Raw genomic sequence first — 24525 nt, forward strand, 5'->3', positions numbered from 1 at the left:
TATCAAAACAATGACAATCAAAATGACGACAAGAACAAAATTCCAACAGGGCCAAATGACTGTATAAAATGCTAGTGGGTTAAAAATGCTGAGAGATTGATTGGAATACATTAACAATTGGAATGCTAATATTTGGTACAAAAGATTAGGCACCAGGAAAACTTAAAAAGTTATTTGGCACCTGCAAACATATACATCAATTCACATTGTTTCTTCTGACATACAAATGTCATGATTAATTAAGAATATGCTAAAACTTGCAATGAAAATGACTATCTTAAAATTTTAGAAAATATTTTCAGATGTGCTTTAGATTAATTTTATAAAGCAAATTTATCAGCAAAAATGGTGTTTTAGCTCAAATTGAGCACAATAACAAGATCAGAATGCTGCGGGTTTGTACAGTAGGTGGTATTAAGATTGAAGCATTATTAGTTTTAACTATTATGTGATATTTTCAGGAATGTAGAGTAACTGAGAGCAGTGATCAAATCCACTCAGTAATTGAGACATTCAGAGGAAATGATGTACCTGTCTGAGCTGAAAGTTTCAGCATATGTATGTTCACCATATTTTCTTTCCCTGGATACGAAACTGTTTTCTATTTTGTGCTGGAATTTTTTTTTCTCGGATTTCCAGTGATCATAAATTTTGAATGGTTCTGTCTGCTATGTCAGCATGCATGTGCTCCTTGGATCTGCAGTTTTGTTATATCAAATCTCCCATAGCAGATCTTCTGAGTGTCCAATTTTTAGTACTTATAAGATCTTGCTATGAGGTGCAAATAAATTCATCTTTTCACAGCTTAACTGCTTTTGCCTGTGACTTACCAGTCATGAAACTGCTGAACAATTTCCTCTTCTGAGAAGTTCACAAAGTTTCATTCTGAAATGACACCTTTTGGGATATTTAATATTTGGGGTATTTGAGGAGAGAAGTCAACAGTTCCTAACAATAGTTGGAATTGATAGCTTCAGGTAAAGGCAGAAATGTTAATTTGGATTACTAGTAAATTCATAAAGCCATTTTTCCTTCATAGTAAATGAAAAAGAACCTGGGTTGGGAAGTGGCATGGGTCCTTCCAAATTACAGGCCATTATTGTCATTTTTGAAGCACATTAGCATCTCAGGCCATTCTGCATTGTGTGCATTATGCCTGTGAAAGCGTGCATGTTCATGGAGAAACCTACAAATTATGAGGGCTGAAAATACAGAATAATTCATAGGGGACCTGACTCTTCCCCCACCCCTACCTAGTATCAACTAATTACGGCCACAATTGAAGGATGCTTTCAGTCTCCAATGGGACTGAAAGAATGAGTGACACATGACAAAACCACTATATTGTCACAGAAGATTATAGTGCCTTCAGCCCTATAATCAGCTAACTTTCAGCTGACTGTTATAGCCTATTATTTATATAATTTATTTAATGTTTTACTGCTGAAAAAACTTATGGTATATACAAAAGTAAACATCTTGTCCTAGGAGAGAATATTACTCAACTCATGGGCTGAGAAGTAATTTCAGGTAGATAACAAGTTTTTTAAGATTACTTAATGATTAAAATACATATTAAAAATTTTAAATATGTAGGTATTTTAACTCAAAAGATGCCATCATCCTAGTTCCAGAGCTGTTGCATTATTTAGCCATTCTAATACTAAGCCATTTCCATTCCTCTAGATGTGGATATATAATTTTCATATGGGCTGCAAGGCTCTTCTTGAAGCTGATGTCAAGATGGTTAAGAAATACCTTTATAAGATATAGTGTATCTCATTTGTAAATTGACAGGGATATTTCCTAACTTTAATTCATTTTATATATTTGATATTACAGTAAAACCTCAAAAAGCTGGCATTAAAAAATATGAAAATTTTGAAAATCCAACACTTTTGGAATATTTTACATTAAAAACCTTTGAGTTTTTTTACATTGGCTTTTGTAAATTATATATGAGCATGGAAACTTCGCTGTAGTTTACTGAAGCAAAAGTTGATACAACTGGACAATTCTTAAGCAATCAAATTTTGATTGGAATGTAATGCCAGAAATCATTTTGACAACAAGAACAAGATGACAACAACAACATCAAGAAATCATTTTTGATGTTTTTAAATTGCAAAATACGCAAATATTCTCACATTGAAAAACTTTCCGATGCCTCCTGCAGCAGCAGAGGAAATCTCCAAGCATCATTCTAACACTTATTTTACTTGGTTTAAAATTTATATGACACAATTTCAATGACAATATTTGGCAAATACAGTCATTGAGTGATTAGGATGAGTCAACCGATAAGTAATCTGTGAAGGTATATAACAGAGTGTTTGATTTTCAATGAACCAAGAGTTTATTGATATCAGGAAACAAAGTTTAGGACAGTTTCCCATGGTAAAAAACTTTTCTGTGACTACAAAAATTATACTCACAGAAAAGTTGTGAAGAAAAAATCTGTAATTTGCAATTACAACTGCAGCAGTTTCTTTTGCCAAAATCTTAGTATGCAACTAGGACTAATGTATTTCTTTACAAGGCTTGATCATATATTTTTTAATACATTTTATTATTTGATATAATGGAGCTTTTTATGTAGTAGAATTGCCAATTCTGACCATGTATCTTGTGATGTTTGGGTAACAAACTAAAAATAAATACATTATCAGATTATCTCTTTCTCTCTCCATCCTTTTCACTCACACACGCACACAGAGAAAAGAGAGGCGGGGAAGAGGAAAAGAAAGAGGGAGAGGGGTTTGCCTTTACTAATATAATATTTCATGTCTCACCAGCCATCACTGTCCTGAGCATTTACATCACAGCCAAATTCTACAAGGAACTTTACAATTTCAAAGTGTCCTGCACAGATGGCATTATGAAGGGCTGTAATACCCTCATCATTGGCAGCACTTGGATTGGTCACCTAATGAAAAAACAACATCAGAATATTATACTGCATAATCTTTGAAGTCTCATAAAAACATAAATATAATTTCATTAAGAATATAATGCATTAAACATAAGATACACATTAACAAATCTCTGCAGCAATAGCTCATTTATTTATTGCTAAGGAGAGCACTAGAAACATTGAGTATATTGGCTGTTCAATTAGTTCGCCCAATAAATCCTCTAGCATTTACATTTTATCTCTTTTAAAATGTCTTTACCATTTTATCTCTTTTAGAGATAAAATGGTAAAGGTTGTGGACTGCAAGAGTTCAAAATAGAATTTATTTTCTGTTATCAACATTTATATTTACGGTTAAATTTTTTTTACAATTAATAATTAAATAAAAAATATATCAATTATTTCATAATACTTATACATTCCCTTATATAGGTTGGACACTCATTTTCTAAACATTTCCAAATGCAATCACTCTGTCACTAATCCAAACTGATGCAACTCATACTCCACTTTTTTTTTTTACTATTTTGTATAAGTATACATGTTAAAGTGTTAAAATGTAATTATAATTATAAAAAATGTAATTATCAAAAGAATAAACAGCAATATGTTGCCTTTCCTTATTTTAATCACGCTCTCCAAAATTAATATTTTTTGGACATCCTACATATGCATTTTATGAGTGCAAATGTGTACTGCTGTTTGAGTGGTAGAAAATTTCCAGAGATAGACATCAGGCAGAGAATATTTGCTAAATTCAGATATTTCAGGTTAGGTATATGTTAAGCACAAAAGCATCTAAGGAAATGAACTGTCGGTACATTATGTAAATTGTATGTATTCTGTGGTCAATTTTTTCAATCACCTATTAAAATTCCCTGTCTCACTGAGAGGATTTAAACCCAGGCCTTTTTCACCTAGTGTAAGAATGGTGAATACATCATTTGGGTTACCCCCAAAGGTCAGATTTAAACAAAACAAAAAAAAAAAAAAAAAAAAATCACACACACACAAACACTTTTTTTTTTTTTTTTTTTTGCAGAAGTTCCAATGCATATCCAATTTAGTCTCTATGTGCTATGCAGAAATTTTTGCCTTCTCTTGCATTGCAGCCGTCATCTACATCAGGGGTCACCATATGGCTTATTCATGGTCTGTATGAGAAACAAAGTAACTCAAGGTCTGCATCTCGGCTTAAAATTAACAAAATACCAAATAAATATCATAATAAAATATTTTTCTTTCCTTTTATTAATTATTAGAGAACACTTAAATATAATATTTATAATTTTTCCAGCAGAGAAAAAGAGTTAATATCCCACTGTAAGAGACAACGGTTAGGCCACATCGGGAATACTGTATGCAGGTTTGGAAACTTCATTTATGAAGGACATTTGTTGGGGAGGGTACAGAGAAGAGCAATATCAATCAGTTAGGGACACAAAAGGATATTTATTCTTACCATGAAAAACTCAGGTTTTGTAAAACTGCAGTCTCTGGAAAACTAGTGTGGTGACCTAACCGAAGTGTATAAGGCTTTAAAAGGATTAAGTAAACTATGTGCTGATGGCATCTTTACTCTTTCTCAGATGATGTACATGATGGGACATAAATCTAAAACAGGATGGTTGCAAAATAGATATGTGGAAATTTATATTAAACCAAAGAATTCAGGCATATTCGGCCATTTAACTGATTTCTGGGATAAACTTCCACCTAGCATTGTGAAAGTGGGTAGTTTGAATAAATTTAAAAAAAGGTTTGGATAAATTATTGGCAGGAATAAGCAAATGAAGTGGTTTTCTTTTTTTTTCTTTTTTTTGGCTGGCATTGTATATGTTTGTTTGGCGCCTCCATAGCCAGGTGGGCAGGAGCGGCAGTGCATAGCACACGCTTCTTGATTAGACCGGGGTTCGAGCCAGTGACCACCAAATACGGAGGATGCGGAAAGGTCAGGGAATGACCACCGCATATCCCTGGAGCAATATGGCCTTAGTTCATAATGCTCCTAAAAACCAAATAACAACAACATGTTTGCTTCCTTGCATCAGTTGTCAATATTAATACTAATACTAATTAAAAACTTTAACTTGTACAAATTATAAATTCTATAAGAGAAAGACTTTTATTGTGAATTTGATTTTTTTAGACTAAAAGAAAACCTGTTATTATAAAGGTTTTTCTTCTTATTAATATGAATGTTAATTAAGTGCCACATTATATGGAATTTATAAGATAATGTATTCATTCATATATAATTCACATTCAAATGTATTCATACCAAGTTGAGAACTGATTACAATAACTACTTCAGGTCTCAATAGCAAATCATTCACAAATGTTTCATAAATGCAAACAGAAAATTCAGGAAAACTTCTTTTCCTAAATTTTCCCTCACAGATCACCACCTTTTGGGCCATTACCGAAATAATGTCTATCATGGAAGAAATTTGCAGCTACTTCTTAAGTGGTCATAACAATCTGGATGAAGTCCATTGACTGGTTTTTTGAATTGGATTGCCCATGAACATGTTGATTTTTTTTTTTTTTTTTTTTTTATGAGAACCCCAAACACGAGAGGTATTAGAACCTATAGTACTTAGTACCGTGCTTGGGTTGGAGGTTGAGAAGACAAAAGAAGATATTTGTTGATATTGGACTTGAACTTCTGTAGATTGTAATTTTCAGGAAATACGCATGAAGGAAGGTTGTTCCGGAAAACGGCAGTTGAATGAATAAATGAGGAAGATGAAAAGTTGGTTCTGTGGGTTTGAAGTTGGACAGTAAATGGATGTTGGCTGATGGCGGCACGTGTTCGGACTGTTTTGAAAGAGAGAGCGGGAATTATAGAAGCCAATTCAGAAGAACAGTGCCCATGGAAGTATCTGTAGAAGAGGCATGCAGCAGAAACAGTGCGTCTATGAGAAAGCGAGTGGAGAGACTCTGTTAGAGATGAATCATTAATTAACCTAACTGCCCTCTTCTGAATGGAATCAAGAAGCCTGAGAGAGGTTTTGGGGGCACCACCCCAGATGTGGAAACAATATTCCATGGCAGGGCAGATTTGCGATTTATACAGAGTGAGCAGCTGTTTGGAAGAAAAGTAACGCCGAGAGCGAAAGAGAAAAACCAAGTTTTTTAGATGTAGAGGAAGCAATATTTGTAATGTGCTTGTGCCAAGAGAGATTAGAAGTCAGGGTAATCCCCAAAAGAGATATATCATTTTGCCTAGAAATCTGAGCGTCACTAAAGATAAGCATAGGAGCAGAAGAATCCTTTTTGCGAGATAAAAGACAAGATTGAGTTTTAGAAGGGTTGAAATCAACTAAGTTGTCTTTGCCTCACTGGATAATTACCTGAAGATCGGCATTTAAGGAATTGGCAGCAGATTTTCGAGAACTTGAAGATGATTGAGCTGGACAAGGTTTCTCAAAATGGAAAGTTGAATGCAATGTGCTATCATCGGCAAAACTATGGATAGGATTTCCAGTCAATGGAAGAAGGTCATTGATATTCAAGAGGAAAAGAGTGGGGGAAAGAACTGAACCTTGGGGGACACTGGCATTAGTGGAGAAGTTAAAAGACAGAGAGCCATCTACCATCACCCTCAGTGAGCGATCAGAGAGAAAACTGGATAACCAATTACTAAAAACAGTTGGCAAACCATAAGATGGAAGCTTGTTTAGAAGACCTTTATGCCAAACACGATCAAAAGCCTTTGAGATGTCAAGAGCAACTACTTGTGTTTCACCGAACCTTTCCATTGAATTAGTCCATAAATGGGTAACATAAGCCAGAATATCACCAGTGGATCGACACTGACGGAATCCATTCTGGCGATCGTTGATCAGACGGAAGGTTTCTAGGTAGTTTAAGAGTTGGTGGTTAATTGATTTCTCCATTACTTTAGAAAGAGTAGAAGTAATTGCAATGGGACGATAATTGGATGGGAGGGATTTGACACCCTTTTTAGGAACTGGCTGGATATGAGCAAATTTCCAAGGAGAAAGAAAAACACCTTTGAAATAAGAAAGTGAAAAAAGGCGGCAAAGAATAGGGGTAAGTTCAGGAGCACAGGTTTTGAGAACAAGTGGAGAAATACCATCAGGACCTGGAGCTTTCTTAGCATCAAGATTCATCAAAATCCTTCTGATATCCTTTTGACGGAAGACCACAGGAGGCATTGAATGGAGCGTGTTAGGAATGGTGGGTACCAAGATCATTAATACATGAGCTCGAAGAAAAATGGGATGTTAGCAGGTCAGCTTTATCCTTGGCTGAAGTGACAACAGAACCATCTGGTTTGGACAGAGGTGGGAGCAGAGATGAGCAAAAGTTGCGGCCAATAGCTTTGGCAAGAGACCAGAATGCTCGGCTACCATTAGGGCAAGAAGCAAATTTTCTACTCTTTGCCTGTTCAAACTCTAGTTTGGACTGATTAATAACTGCTTTACAATTGTTGCGAGCTTTGGTGTAGGCAGAAAATGAAACTGAAGAATTAGAAACAAGCCAATTACGATATGCAACATTCTTCTCTTGGACAGCCTTAGCACATTTATTGGAAAACCAAGGTTTAGATAAAGGACGAGATTTTAAAGTGGAGTGTGGGATAAAGGATTCCATTCCTACAAGAATAATTTCACTGACACGATCTGAGCAAACGTTGACATCAGAAGTTTTGAAACAGTAATCAGACCAAGGAAAAGAAGAAAAGAAGTCTTGCAGGTCATCCCATTTTGCATTCTTGTAATGCCAAACAATACGAGGTTGGGAATAGCCAAAAAGGTTCCATTGGAGAAGAGACAATCACCAAGTTGTGATCTGAAGTGCCTAAAGGACCTCTCACTTCAACCTTGTACTTAGAAGGGTTGTTTGTGAGAAAAAGATCAAGTGTATTGGCTGTATGATTAGGATTGTCCGGTATTCTTGTAGGTAAATGAACAATCTGTGCTAGGTCAATAGTAATTGCAAAAGCCTCAGCATCTCGACCTGCTGGGTCGGTGTGACTAGAAAACAGAAGCCAGCTGGAGTTGTGAACATTAAAATCACCAAGGAAAATTACCTCACTGTTAGGAAAGCTGGACTGGAGAAAGTCAAGTTGCAAAGAGAGGAAGTCAAAGAGCTCCAAGTGATTAGTGGAGTTGGGAGAACGGTAGAGACAACAGATGAATTTTACACAATGAGGTAGAGAGATTTTAAGCCAGAGAAGATCAAAGAGAGGAGATTCCAAATTGCCAAGTCTCTGACAGGGAATATCAGAACGGACATATGCACAAGTACCACCTTTGAGGCAAAAGGAATCATACAGCAAATAATTTGGACATCTGAGATGAGCAGTAGTTGAATCAACTGATAACTGAGATTCAGTCAGAAAAAGTACATGGGGTTTGGAAGACTGCAAGTGGAAATGGACATCGTTGAGATTGGAATTGAGACCACGTATATTTGTGAAATGAATTAGGAAGTCCTTGGGAGGAAGTCCTTTGATTAATGGAACTCAACTGCAGCAGCATTCTGTATCTGTGCACCATACCGCACTCTGACAGATTAACTGGCAGAGCAAAGTTGCATACTTTACTTAACAAATACACCCAATATTCCTTCGTCTTCTCCTTCAAGAACTATACTTATTCTTAAAAACCTTTACAAGAGTTACACAGCATCTCTATTTATTATATAAAAAGATATTCCTTCAGTAATTCACTCCCTCAAGAAAGAATATTGTATAAGCTGTAACACATTAGGATCACAGATAAGATTCTGAGATAGATCACAGGGAGGCTGCAGGACAGAGTAGAGGGTTGTGATTAATGGTTACTCTTCAGATTTGTCCAATGTTAGAAGTGAGGTCCCCCAATGATCAGTTCTGAGACCATGTTGTTTCTAATTTTCATAAATGACATCAACGAAGGGATAGAGGGTGTGATATCAAAATTTGAATTGATGTCAAGATTGAGAGAGAGCACCAAGATCAGTGCCAAGCAACACTCCTTTCAGGATGACTAGAATAGGCTTCATGGATGGTCAGAAAAGTAATAGCTATGTTTTAATACAGTAAAATGCAAGGTCTTACACATCTTACAATTACAATTAAAGTTTTACAATTCATCTCCAGCATGTAACGTACATTTGGTGGGGATGAATTAAAAAAAGTAGAGGAAGAAAATGATTTAGGAGTTATGACAAAGGTATGAAAATGAAGTTCTCTGAGTAGTGTAGATGACAACAAGGAAGGATCATGGTGCCCTATCAATGGTTAATCAAACATTTACTTGTAAAGATAAGGAGGAAATAACTCTTTTTAAGTAAATATAAGATTGCACTTGGAATACCATGTCCAAGTATGGAGACCACACCTAAAGAAAGATATTGAGCTTCTTAAAAGGGTTCAAAGGTGGGTAACCCCACTCAGTGGGATCTCCAAAATGGCACCAGTATGAGGAAAGACTTCAAATATGTGGGCTAGGGAGATTGGCAATGAGGTAACTTAGAGGGGACCTGACTGAGGTGTACAAGCGAAAGTAAAATGAAAGAAGCCAAAATTTTCAGTTATAAATAATTACAGTAGAGACCAGTAGTAGTAGTTGAGGCTTACAGCATGGGTTAGCTGGATAGTTACCTATGTGAGGAGGGGAGACATGTAGTTTATTTTTTAAATATTTTGATTTTTATTTCTTTTATTATCGTTATTTCTCAGTTTTTTACTGTTTATTTTTTATTTATTATTATATTTTATTTATTATTATTTTTTTTTTCAGTTGGTGCAGCAAAAGCCTGCTACATCCTTGCACTATATGGCTAATACTAAAAATTTATTTTATATAACATTTTAATATTGAATTTTAGGAACTGCATTATATTCTAATGGAATACATTGTTTTAAATACTGTTTACTGTTATAATGATTGTGTAATTTTTTTTTTTGCTGCTACATTTCTAATTTAGGTTAACTTATATGGATAATATTTTGCACACACAAAAATGCACATTATATATATGCGTGTTTATGAATAAAAATTACCGGGCTAGATATAGAATTAGAGTAGATAGAGTTACATTTGGTTATTTATAGTTGAACATAGTTGGTTAAATTACTGTTCTTAGCTACATAGGAGAATATTAGAATAACCAAATATTTTTTTTTAAATCTCGTTATTAATTTGAATAAATCACACGAAACTTCACTGCACATAGCTACACAGTTTTAAAATCACGATTCTAGTCATTCATTATATTGTCACTAAATACATAAAACGTGACAATGGTCTCACACTAAAAAAGTCACTAAAGCAAATTTAAAAAGAATTTCCAAAATCCTACCTCTTTTGCTGTTTTCTTCACTAACTCCAGCTCTCCTTCAAGGGCCGCATCTAGCAATAGAGCAAGAGGATCAAAGCTGACCCTCCTTTGAATTTTTGTTGTTCCCTTGGTTTTTAGATTACCCTTTTTTACCCTTCTCAAAGCAGCACTGTATCCATAGTAGAGGTGGTCACTGGAAGAATCGTTACTTGATGTACTCTTGTCCGCTGAGTCTAAAAACATAGAAAAGAAATATTAAATACATTTTGCTTGAATCAAATGAACTAATCAGTAACTAATGAATCTGAAAACCAAGTGTATTAAACAATGTATGAAAACAAGTAAAAACTAATTTAGGTTATGAATGTTCATTTTTATAACTACTGTCGTTGTTTTAAAATTAAAAACACAGATTTGCAGAGCCACAAACACTACTGGCTGCAACATAATACCAGTAACTTGCAAATTTATGTTTACTATACATTTCACAACAATAATTTTATAAAAATGTAACCATTCTCCTATTTTTAATTCTGTGGCATCAATTGTTTACAGACATAATGTCATTCAAATAGTTCTGTGTCATTTATGCAAATATTAGAATTAGCGAGTTTCCTAATATTTAAAGACCGAAGTACCTTCTTTCCTATTAATGAAAGGCTGAAGTACAACAATTACAAAATGTTAAACACTAAACAGCTCTTAAACACTTAAACAACAACTTGCTATATATTCTGCAACTTCTAATAAGCAATCTCAGTTTGTTTCTAATTTATATCATGATGATGACAATGCTGGCATTCTGTGTAAATTGTAAAACGTCTCTTTGAAAGGTATTTTCAGAAGAACACAAAAGGGATATATCTCAAGTGAGCGTACATTATGAAAAAATTACCTGAACACTTGTTACACTTGTGTTTTGGCAGATGCCTGCAGACAAAGTTCTTGACAAAAATATTTGGTTTTCCACAGAAGAGACAACTGATGCTATGGGAATGATACATTGCCATCTTAATTATTCAAACCATGGAGGCTAATAAATCTTCAAATCTATAATTACTTACATCCAAAGGACTTGGAAAAGAAAATAACTCAACTCTTAACTGCTGTTCAACTCTTTACAGATGTTCTTTCTGCACTTTGACTGGACGAAATTAAATATAAATCGACTTCTGCTCATAATTTGAATTTAGAAATTAAAAATGATTTAGGATTAGATTTTTCTAAAATTCTGTGTGCTTTTGATCCAATAAATCAACCTGTTACTCATGAAAAAGTGTTTCCTATTGTTCTGCCTGGGTAAGTGCCTAAAATTCAGGTACGGGGATACTGTTGAGGGGGTATAACATATTTCTTGTCCATAGGTGTTGGAGGGAATGGTTTATAGAAAATAAGCTGTTCTTTTTTGTCATTTTTTTTTTTTTTTTTTTTTTACAGCAAAATTAAATATTTAACATTATCTACTGACTACTCACCTGCTGAACTGTTAGTAGATACTTCAGTTCTGGTGTCAACATCTCCTTGATCCTCTTGTCCACCTGACTCTGCCATGGATAAAGAGATGTCATCCAGATCATTTCCGTGGTGAAGATGACCAGAGTACGGACGTCTCCTGGACCTATCTACATCATGAGAGGTGACATTGCTTTTATTACTTGATGAGAGCATTTGATTTGTTGTATCACCTCTATCTAGAGGCATAGCATGATGTTTTGGGAAAAGAAATGCTGGGGGCATTTCTATACGTTTGCTAATTGTCAGTGGTACATTACTGGACTGAGTGGTGGGAACGTCTTCAGCAGATGAGTTTTCTCTCAGATGAGGACTTCCATGATTAGTCTTTTGCTCCTCAGAACTCTGATGATTTGCTGGGGGTCTCTCTACATGGGCTGCTGAACTATCACTAGATGGTTCTCTATATGGTGGTGGCATTTTTCTTAATTGCATGTGTCGTGAATAAGTTGGAGGTAAATGGCCACTGTGTCTGAAATGGAAATATCAGTGATATATTAAATCATATATTACAAATTAAAATGCATAAACAAAAATATTTCTGCTATTTTTTCCCTTTATACTAAAAAAAGACCAAAACAACTTCCACAACGATACCATAATCATGGCAATCTTGAATTATCAATTGAGTGTGCTGATTTTGATAAACTCTAGACACTTTTAAACAAGTGTCTAGAGTTCATAAGAAGCTTTCTGCTCTTCTGGCTACTTACAAACAAGTCTTTCTATTCCCCACTCACTCCTCATACACACTGAGCCTAAACATCTTCCTTTAAGCCATTCTTTAACTGATAGAAAAGTAGTCTCACTAGAAAATTCCCATTCTTCCCTTCTGTTTCAAAAACCTGTGTAAGACTAATCAGTCTAATACTGAACTGATACGGAATTTCAACTTAGAGGTTTCGACATCTCCTTTTAGGAGGGATGTAGAGCTGTTGGGATGGATGCAGAGAAGAGCAACAAGATTGGTCAGGGGCACAAAGGATACTCTTACCAAGAAAGACTTGAATTCTGTAAATTGCAGTGTTTAGAAATTAGACACCTGTTCTTCAACTGCATTGAGTGATAAAGGATATACATATTAGTAAAATAATAAGAGGAGTTTACCTCAATATAGTGCGTAGAACACTTCCGCATGATACCCTCCAGAAATTAAAACGGAAAAAACGAAAAAAATCATCGACAACTTACCGGTACATTAGAGTAAAATATAAATAATTAAATAAACAATTTAACACAATTCAAATCAATTTAAAACAAAAATAAAATAACGCAATTAAAAGAATCTAACGAAAATATTCAAAACGATTTTCCTTCCTGAAGCTGACAATGCTTTTCGACCGTGTGTTGTGATCACAGGAATGAAAATTACCGAATCGGGTTAAACCTGATACTTAAATAGAGATTATTTGTCTTCGCGCATGCGCGTAAAGGTCCATGCATCGGAGATCAAATATGGCCGCCGAACATTAACCGAATTCTCGTGTAATTTAATTTCAACGGTTTCTGCAATTAATAGTCGCGTATAATTACGTTGAACGTTAAGTATTTTGGCCTCGTTAAATAAAAAAGTATGTTTTTCGTTAATGGCATGAAAGGCTAATTCTGACGCTGCTGAACGAGAAGCACGAACTGAGGCTTCATGTTGATTTACACGAATATTAAGAGAAAATCGGGTCGAACCCTGATAAGACGAGTCGCAATCACCGCAAGAAATGTTGTATACCAGATCATTAATTTGTGTTGCAAACGCTGAAAGAACCAAGCGGTTGTTCAGTATAGTGTGTAACTTCCCTATTGGCCTAGCTACAATTTTAAATTCGGTATCTTTAAAGAATCTGTTTAGCTGTTTGTGCCACTGTTCAACATATGGGACAGAAATAAAGTATTTTTTGATATTACTATTGTTGATTGGTGTAGTATTTTGTATCCTATCCTTAGCTTGTACCCTAATTCGGTTTATTGTGGTAATGGAATAACCCCTGTTTAAGAATCTGCTAGTTAATATTTGTATTTCTGAGTCCAAAGCAGAATCCGTCGTTGAATATTTATAGGCATTAAGAAATTGATTAAAGATAATCGATCTTTTGTAGGTGAATGGGTGATAGCTATTATAATATAGAAGCATACCGGTGTTTGTAGGTTTTCGATAGACGCTAAATTGTATTTTGTTCGAGTCCCGGGTAAGCGTGAAATTTAGAAAGTTTAATGACTTTGTATCCGTATCTTCCCTTTCCAATGTAAATTTGAGTCTAGAATGAATATTATTAAATGAATGTAAAATGTCTTGGATAGTATTACTATCAGTAATAACTAGAACATCGTCTAAATACCTCCCATAGTACGTGTTCGAAACGGTGTCAAATGTATCTGCTCAATCGTTGAGAGATAGATCTCTGACATTAAGTCACTCAGGCTCAAACCCATTGGTAATCCAAAAATTTGTTTGTACACCTTGTCCCGAAAGGTGATGTAGTTTGCCTCAACTAACAGTTTAATTAAGTGAAAATTTCCTTAATAGGTAGCTTCGTATAATTAATCGGTGTCGAGTTTTTATTTAACATATCCCAAATAACATCTAATGTGTATTCAACATTTACATTCGTATATAATGAGGTAACATCTAGTGAGAATAAATTGTCATTGTCGCTGAGTCTACAGCCTTTAAGCTTATTAAATAATGTATCGTAGTTCTTAATCCCAAATTGTATTACCTGTCTAAAGGGTTTTATAATGTTATATACATGTGTGGCTAAGGATGAAAATGCCGAGTTCCTGTAGAAAACAATGGGTCGAATAGGAAACCCAGTCTTGTGTAATTTTACCTGACCGAAAAGTGTATGAATATTGTACGTTCTGGCCTTCAATTCCTTTAACTGAACCATAGTAATGTAGTCGTTTTTTCGATACGTGGTTAACGTTTTATTGTATTGATTGACCAAATTGGTAAACAGTGCCGGATCTACTTCACGATAAGTGGAGGTATCTGACACAACTGAATCTAACTTATTAATATAATCATGTTTATCTAGTGCTACCACTGTATCTCCTTTATCTGCCCTCTGTATAATAATGTCCTTATTTCCCCGAAGTTCTCGTAAAGCTGAACTGTCATGTGTATTCAATTTAGGAAGTCACGTTTCTTTTATGTTATTCACTACTTGGTTAACTTGTTGAATGAATACATCTTTTTGTGGAACATTACGAAGTCCAAATTCAATATCAATTACGCATTGTTTTTTAGGCAGTTTTCGAGGTGGTAAATTATAATTTAGTCCTTTGGATAACAGCGAAATCTGGTCCTGCGATAGTGTACACGAGGAAAGATTTGTAACCTGTTGATATGTCGGTTCGTTGGATACTGGGTGAGGGGGTGTACGTGTACTAGCTAACATATTCTGTGGTGGCACGTTGTGTGTCTGTGAGGGGGATATACATATAGCAACAGAATCACCTGCTATTCTAGCAGCTTTACCATACTGTAAAGAGAACTTCGTATTTGGATGTACTGCTGTATGTATATCCTTTATCACTCGATGCAGTTGAAGAACTGTAATTGTAGTGCGAGATAATATTCCAGGTCCCCTAGCTGCCTTACTTGAAATGTACATGATACAACAGCTGGCAAAAACTGTGATCTCAGAGTGCAAACCAGCAAACGGCAAATGAAATGTTCTCTTTGAGAAATTGTATAAATATAAAGAAAAAAAAAACAAGGAGTAATATGCAGACAAAGGTTTTTCCAAGGACTTCAACTAGACAATACCATTATTATTTAAAGAATTTTTCAACATAAGAGTTTACATGAATACAATAATAATATGAATATTTAGTTGGGAATACAGAGATTTTTATAAATTCAAAAAAAAAATTTATTTGTTATATGAGTTTTTTTTTCTTATTAATTTGATATAATATTTTGAATTAAGAAAAAAAAATTGTCATATAAGTTGTCCCTCTAGAATATACTAAAGAAAACATAAAAAGGAGTGTTCAGAGTAGAGCAGCCCAATTATCTATTACATAGTTTCATGTAACTGCAGGGCAAAATCATATTTGGATTTCCCAAGGCTCCTACTCGGGCAACCCAAATATGGTTGTAGTTATATGTGGATTTCCCAAATATAACTATAAGGAGTAATATGCAGACAAAGGTTTTTCCTTTGTCTGCAAATGAGTGATAAAGAGTGACAAGTGGGTGATAAAGACAAATGAGTGATAAAGAGTGACAAGTGAGTGATAAAGACAAATGAGTGACAATGTCAAATTCACTAGACTGTGATGGAAGACTGACTACCCTCATAGTACATCAGAATTAGGTCCAAATTTTCATACATGTAATACAGAGAAAAATGATATGCAGAATTTAATTGAGTTTCTCAAAATTTCATACCTTTCTCCACTGTTTCGGTTTCCATCAAGTATGGCTGCGTGCTGGTTCAGTTGCGCTGACCCGTGGAGATGAGCCTGTCTTGGAGGAGGGACAGGCTTCTGAGGAGATGTTGGTTTTGGTGGAACAGTCGGCCTTCCCAATGCGGAATCCTGCTCTCTCCTTAAACTGGCACGATGAGAGAAGTATGGCCCACGGCTGGGATGCAGTCGAGCAGGGGGCAAGGGTACTGTTCGACCAATGGAGGAAGTATGCTGAGATGGTGGAGGAGGAGGAGGAGGGGAAATTGTCCTACTTTCTGTTGGTTCCTGTCTACTGGAGGTCATGATAGTTGGAGGAAGTGTAACTTGGTTACTACTTAAAGGGGTAGTAGACTTGTCACGTGCTGTAGTTGGAGAATTCCGTGAGGTACTTGAAGTAGCCTAGAAAGAAAAAAAGAAATAGTCAGAGATGCCTTCCACAAGAACTCATCTTATCAAGACAACAAAGGACTGAATACTGAAGTAAATCAAACAGACATACCATTTTTATCAATGATAATCAACCAATGGTACATATAATTCTGAGGATACTTTAGATTCTTTCAAGGGGTATGGTAAGTGGAAATACTAAAGATATTTTTCCTTCTCACTACAAGCAGAGGTTATTTATGTTTTATGTAATAAGTAAAATTAAAATTGTAGGGTGAGAGTCAGAAATGGTTCATAAAAAAAAAACATTAACCCCAGGGGCTCACATCTGGTGAGTATGGGCTTGGCACACCCAGGAGGCGCCTCCGTAGCCAGGTGGGAAGGAGCAGCAGTGCGTAGCACACGCTTCTTGATTAGACTGGGGTTCGAGCCCATCACCACCAAATACGGAGGATGCGGAAAGGTGAAGGAATGACCACCGCATATCCCGGAGCAATATGGCCTTAGTTGCTAATGCTCCTAAAAACCAAATAACAAGCATAACAGGCACACCCAGGGTCCTGAGCTGGATATCCTGGATATCATCATTCTTCTCTTTTTTGGTGATTCCCTTCTATTTTTGACTCTCTCTCTCTCTCTCTCTCTCTCTCTCTCTCTCTCTCAGGGTAACTCGGGAATTTTTTTTTTTTTTTGGCTGGTGCAACATAAGCCTCAGGCTTCCTTGCGCCATATAGCTGCTAATAATAATAATAATAATAATAATAATTTCTATGTGTTCTTATCAGAATTTTATTGCTGGCCAGGTGCCCATGGTTTGGAATGATTTAACTGACTCTTCTGAATTCATTTGGTTTTCTGTAAACCAGTGTTGATGAAATGTGTTGGATCTCATGGGTAGTAAATCACAATACTTCAGTTTTGCATTTGAATTTAATGCTTTGATGGGATCAGATGATATGATCTAGAAAGGTGACTAGATGACCGGTCTATGGCTCCAAATGACAACAGCATAATCAAATAAACACAGAGTGGCTGACAGATGGATGAAGTTGGAAATGTCTTCAGAGCTGGGGGAAGAGGAAGCGTCAGCCTGCAGGGTTAGAAAATTCAAGGGTAGTTGCTAAATGGTTGCCTGCCAGTTGTAGATATACTAGTAAACAGAGCCTACATGAAATGACAGAAGAATTGCTGAATGCCATTGATAAAGTCTTGGGTGTTTCTTAATAGCTCTGGGATTACAGATAACATACAGTGAGATTGTTTACCAGCTATAATGTGACTTTCTGACTTGATTCTTTTTCCTCACTAATGATGGGCCTTATAGGAAAACCTTTATAGAGATATATATCTTCTTGGGAACTGGTATACAGATTTTAGAAATTCTCTCTCTGCATGTCATATTCAAAAACACATAGTGAAGAGTAAATCACAGATATTTATGAGTCCTATGTACAGAAAAAGTATCAAACATTACATAATTACACAAAATTAGTACACATGAAACTCAGTTAATACAGTAGTGTAGATATTGATCTTAAAATTAAGTATATAGAATTAGTAGCAGCCAGAGACATAACTAGGAGGGTAGCAAGCTGGGCACTGCTCAGGGCACATCAAAACCAGGGCTGCCAAAATGTAGGATTTAAAAATAATATAATATATATATTTATTGTTACTTTTTTAAACTATTAAATGTCTCAAAATGAGTGAATGCAACAGGCATTCTAGAGTATATCATTATTTATTCATTAGTAAGCTGTTATATTTATAAGCTGTGGAGAAGAAATTTTTATTTTAGTATTTTGTCTCAGGTTCAGGATTATCTAGTTAAGCTCTGATAGCAGTTACATAATGATATTAACCTTCCATAATTTTTTTTTACTCAACTGAAATCAGTGTTCTATTAATTATTATTTGCTAAACTCAATTACAAAATATAGTTACATGATAAATGAAAGAAACAGATGATAATAATAAAATTTTTATTGTATTTCTTAGAATTCAAGAGCACTCATTTTAAGGGAAACACAAATGCTCGTGTGGCATCCAGCAAATGTAATGCAATTTTTTTCTTCTTATGAAAACCCCAAACATGAAAGGTATTAGAACCTATAGTACTTGGTAACCATACATGGGTTGAAGGGTGAGGAGATGAAAGGTACTTGTTGATATTAGACTTGAGTTTCGGTAGACTGTAATTTTTAAGAAATGTGTGAACAGAGGTTGTTCCAGAAAATAGAAATTGAAAGGATGAATAAAAAAGAAAAGTTCGTTCTGTGAGTTTTAAGTTGTACAGAAAAATGTGTTTGGACTGCTTTGAAAGAGAGAGCAGGAATTATAGAAACCAATTCAGAAGGACATTGCCCGTGGAAGTATCTATAGAAAAGGCATGCAGCAGAAACAGAATGTCTATGAGACTCTATGAGAGTGGAGAGACTCTATTAGAGATGAGTCATTAATTAATCTAACTGCCCTCTTTTGAATGGAATCTAGAAGCCTGAAAGAGGTTTCAGGCTCACCAACCCAGATGTGGGAACAATATTCCATGGTAAGATGGATTTGCAATTTGTACAGAGTGAACAGCTGTTTGAAAGAAAAATAACACCAATAGCGAAAGAGAAAACACTGTTTTTTAGGTGCAGATGAAACAATATTTGTAATGTGCTTATGACAGGAGAGATTAGAAGTCAGAGTAATCCCCAATAGAGATATATGATCTTGCCTAGAAATTGGAGTGTCATTGAAGATAAGCATAGGAGCAGAAGAATCCTTTAGGTAGATATAAGACAGGACTGAGTTTTAGGATTGAAATTAACTAATTTATCTTTGCCCCACTGGAGAATTACCTGGAGATCAGCATTTAAAGAATTGGTGGGGTTGGATATTTGAGAAGTTAAAGCTGTTCGTGCAGAGCAAGGTTTCTCAAACTGGATGGTAGAATGTAACGTTCTATTATCAGCAAAACTATGGATAGGATTTCCTGTCAATGGAAGAAGGTTATAAATATAAAAAAGTAGGAGAATGAAAGAAAGAACTGAACCTCAAGGGAACACTAGCATTAGTGGGTAAACTAGAAGACAGAATGCTATCTACCATTGATTCATCCAGTAGCCTGCAAGTGAGTAGTCAGAAAGAAAAACTGGATACCCAATTACAAAAATCAGTCAGCAATCCATAAGATGGAAGCTTAATCAAAAGACTTTTATGCCAAGCATGATGTTTGTTATTTGTTATTTGGTTTAGCAATTAAGGCAACATTGCTCCGGGATATGCGGTGGTCATTCCCTGACCTTTTCGCATCCTCCGTATTTGGTGGTGATGGGCTCAAACCCTGGTCTAATCAAGAAGCGTGTGCTACGCACTGCTGCTCCTTCCCACCTGGCTACGGAGGTGCCTATCAAGCATGATCAAAAGCCTTTGAAATGTCAAGAACAACTGCTTGAGTTTCACTAAACTTTTCCATTGAATTTATCCATAAATGAATAACAGAAGGCAGTATATCACCAGTGGATTGCTGATGGAATGTATGTATTTTTGTCAGCTTTTCATGTTCAGTGGACAAAACTATAGCAAGGTTGGATAGTCCTCACTCATGTCATGTGGGAATGGAAGTTGCCTATAAGAAAGATTGCTGTTTTTGCTCACCTGACATCTATTAAATGCCAAAAAAAAAATATATATATATATATATATATATATAATAATAATTTCTCATAATGTATGATATACTGAAATGAAAACATAAAATACTGTGTAATCAGTTAGAGAATACTGGTGGGCAAAGACTGACTATTGACTACCTAAATATGAGAATTTTATTTTATTTTCAAATAAAATAAAAAAAAAAAAAAAAAAACCAGAAAAATTTAAGTGGTATCTGCCAGATGCCACACTAGCAGCATAGAATTAAAGTAGTTTGTAGCTACTAATGAGGTAGCAATATTTTAAATTAAATTACATTTTGATGTTAATCCACATACAAAATAATAATTTGTATGTGGATGGAATTTATTTACTTTAACTGTTTCCAATGCATTTTGTTCTTGGTTAAAAATAAGCGTCAGGCTCCAAGATGTTTTACATAATTTATTGATCCACCCAGTATCCATTAATTTTTTTTTTACTTTTTCATTTAATGTATTAATCAAGAATCCATGCCACTGTCAAAAGTGCACCGTAAGCTGTCTTAACCTAAGTAGTAAAGCAAGTCCAAACAAGGTATAAAAATAAAGCTGAATTCAATTTACTATGAGATGGATAGCATCACACATAATAAAATGCTTTATGTAAGTGTAAAGCAATAAAATTAAAATATATTACAGATAAATACTCTGGAGCTTACAAAAGATCACATACTTCTTCAGCAAAAAATTAACCAAATACAGGCTGGTATTTCAAATGAACACTATTGGCAGAGCATGCAATGGTATTGATGGGCTCTGGTGCACGGTTAGTTCTGCAGACTTCCTTCATTGTGGCTGCATTAAAACATTTAGAAAAGTTTTTGGGGCCTCTTTCTGTGCCAGGGTGCACTACATCCAGTAAATCCCCCTTTTGAACAGGCTACTGGTTACCTAAATTTACATGCTTGATGCCTGTCACCTGTTCATGCAGCATTCGCTTTACCTGAATATATTGTGTGAATATGAATTCAAACTGGTGCTGGACAAAGGTATTTCCACCTCCAGGGCAGAATGATTTTTCGGCATCCTTTATTAAGGATATATATTTTTTTGCCTCATTGTTCTTCACCCCTTAAAGAATGGTGCCCTGCTAGCCCATACCTTAATCTGGCACTGATTCATAATGCAGTATGAATGTTATATTCTCTCATACGGAGAGAACCAAAATGAGAAAAATCTATGTTTCATAATTTCTATTCGTGGTGCCACATTATAATCAGGTGTCTCGCTTTGGTTGTCAACCAAAGCGAGACACCTGATTATAATGTGGCACCCTACTTTTGTAAATATAAAATTGGGACATCTATGATAAAGTGGAAAGTTGCAGCCTTTTCACTGTTTCTACTTTACCTGCATTGTTTCACTAATCAAAATTTCAGTTGAGCATATTTCATAGTCCATAATTTGCTAGCTGTTTTAAATTTTCAAGAAGCACCACATTTTTTGAAAAATGGGAAAATATGCCCGGCCATCTTGTATCAATTAATGTAGTTTTGTTGTTCCATTCTGTTATCCACAACATTTTAAATGCATTAAAATATCTAATTGTCGAAAACAGAAGAAAAAAAAAAAAAAAGAAATAAACATCACAGAATGCTATTGCAAAAATGTGACCTGGTAGCCGAACCATAAATAATTAAATTACTCGTTAAGATAGGAAGCAGTTTTACCATATCAGAAACAATGGCATGGAAGGGGAAATGATATAAACTTCATCGCAAAGTACAAAATAATTTGGAAGAAATCAATAAATTCTATGATAAATTACGTTTGACTAAAAAGAGAGAGAATAAAAATGAATTAGTAATAATAAGCAAGAGAGACTTATATGCCAGAGTAGGAAATAAAAAAATAATAATATGAATAAATAATAAATGCAGTAAATCAGTAACTGATTATATAATCCTAACAGATATATAAAATCATAAAATATAAAGGATGTAAAAGCAAAAAAGCTTTTACATCCTTTATATTTTCCAGTAGATACTGGAAGCAATCTGAAATTAGTTAGTGGGAACGTTCAGATTTAATTCTTTAGGTAAAAAAAAACAAAGGTAGAGTAAACAAAACTCAAGATTGAATTACCACAAGATAAAAGTACTAGCACTATTGGTAGAGGAGGCAAGCCAAAAAATTAAAAAATTAAAAAATAAACATTCAAAAATAAAATAAAAAATAAACACTTTCCACATCAGCCATCCATCCACTGAAATAATTCCTTCTTAAACTTATTCAAACTACCCACTTCCCTACGACCAAGAGTTTGTTATAACAATCACCTATTCTCAGGTGATTGATAGACGTGTGGAAATTTGTTGTAAGCAAATTTCCACACGTCTATCCCACATGGTAAGGATGCCACCAACATTTTGAATGGATTTACTCAGTCATTCAAAGCCATGAACACCTCAATCACATATCCTCATAGGTGTCTAGTTCCCAGACACTGCAATTTGCAGCGTCTGGAAATCTTAGGAATCTATATAGAAATAGATTAAGAAAATATTTAGAATTAATAGAAATGAGATATGAAAATCAGACAATAGGAGGAAAATGGAAAAGGATCAAAATAAGCAGCACGTGAAATGTTACAAGAATGGAATATAAAAAAAAATAATAGAAAATGGACACCATGGTATACAAAAGAAATTAAAAACTTTGCCAAGATCAAGCAAAGGCATTTCAAACACATCAAAAAAAAAAAAAATAATAATAGAAAATGGACACCATGGTATACAAAAGAAATTAAAAACTTTGCCAAGATCAAGCAAAGGCATTTCAAACACATCAAAAAAAAAAAAAAAAAAAATGAATGGGTATTACTATTGAAATTATTACTATTGAAAAGTATTACTATTGAAAATGATGGAAGGAAGCAAGATTGTACAGCTTCAGCCAAAAATAAACAAGAAACTGAAAAAGATATAAAAGAAGTTATACCAAGAATAAAAGAGATTCAAAATAAAAATAAATGCAGTGATAACAAATATAAAACAAGTATTGGAATTGGTTTTGAAAAGGCCGTGAATTTTACAGAGTAAAAAACCAATTTATGTGTTTCATAGATTTAACAAATGCTTTTGATAGAGTAAAAATAACAAATGTAATAGAACTCTTAAAGTAGGATGCAGTTCTTAATGATCAAGAAAATAATCAAAAATATATACAGAGAAGAAGGCAAAAAGTACATAATCGAAACAGATCAAGAAAATACAGAGAAACAGAAATACCCAAAGGAGTAAGGCAAGGAGACTCACTGAATCTGACTCTCTTCAGCCTGATAATCAATGAATTAATTAATGCAGTAAATGAAGTAAGTAAAGGAATTCAAATAAAAAATTAAATATAATCTGCTATGCAGATAATGTAGCACTAATGGCAGAAAATGAAAATAAATTACAAGAAAGCAAAATAATTTTAATAAGAAAGCAAAAGAGTATAATATAGAAATATCCATAGGAAAAACAAAGAGCCCAACAATAATAATGGAGCCAATAAGATGTAAAGTAGAATTAGAATGAGATGTAAGAGGGGTGATCATTTAATTAGCAGACTGGTGCAAGATCTTATCTTAATTATCATCATTTGAATCTTCTGTGGATTTCTCCTTCTCGAAATACTCTCCCTTGAACTTTACACACTTTTTCCACTGTCAGTCATCCCCCAAGCATTAAATGCTTCTTGCAAGCCATTTTTCGAAAGACCGAAAAGTGCTTCCGCTGTGCCTCTGTGGGCATTGCTGTGCCGAACGCGAAGCACTTGCCTTTCAGAGCTTTTTTCAGACATGGAAACAGGAAGAAATCACATGCAGCTAAGTCGGTGAATAAAGGGGATGTGGCAGAACCTTGGCACCTATGGCAGTGATCACTGTCTGCACAATATTAGCTGCATGGGGAACTGGAATTGTCATGATGGAAAAACCACTTCACACTGGAATATGGCCATCCTACAAAGACACTCATTACCACCATATGCTCATTCATCTCTTTAACTGTTTCCAATGCATTTAAGTCCCATCTGACACAATAATGAATCACATATTGCTGTTCAATATGTATGTCTGACATGATACTTGCTTCAAAACGTCAATAACACATGGATAAAAAAACTCTCATCATACAACACTAGCTCAACAAGTACTGGCATGTGCACACAGTCTGCTCAGCAGTGATCAGGGAGAGTGCCACAAGCGGCAGCTATAGAAAGTTCATACAGTTAAAATAAAACCTTGCACCAGTCCACAAATTAAACAGCGCCCCTCGTAAATTAAAAATTAGAATTTAACTACTTAGAAATACAGATAAACAGTCTAGTAAT

At 34.8% G+C, this 24525-nt stretch overlaps 1 protein-coding gene across 3 annotated transcripts in view; it reads right to left on the reverse strand.

Moving 5' to 3' along the window:
• The window catches only part of LOC150085053 (apoptosis-stimulating of p53 protein 1-like), a 103663-nt gene that overhangs the window by 10095 nt on the left and 69043 nt on the right, over nucleotides 1-24525 (reverse strand). For all 3 annotated transcript variants that reach the window (XM_090376754.1, XM_090376753.1, XM_090376755.1), the window contains exons 5-8: nucleotides 16119-16537; nucleotides 11689-12197; nucleotides 10235-10446; nucleotides 2793-2926 (exon numbers count right to left, since the gene is read on the reverse strand). In XM_090376754.1, the coding sequence (XP_090232880.1) occupies nucleotides 2793-2926; nucleotides 10235-10446; nucleotides 11689-12197; nucleotides 16119-16537 (1274 nt within the window). The remainder of the gene's footprint in view (nucleotides 1-2792; nucleotides 2927-10234; nucleotides 10447-11688; nucleotides 12198-16118; nucleotides 16538-24525) is intronic.

Source organism: Mastigoproctus giganteus, chromosome 6 (genome assembly GCF_048544385.1).
Source record: "Mastigoproctus giganteus isolate SK-2022 chromosome 6, ASM4854438v1, whole genome shotgun sequence".
Classification (NCBI taxonomy): domain Eukaryota; kingdom Metazoa; phylum Arthropoda; class Arachnida; order Uropygi; family Thelyphonidae; genus Mastigoproctus; species Mastigoproctus giganteus.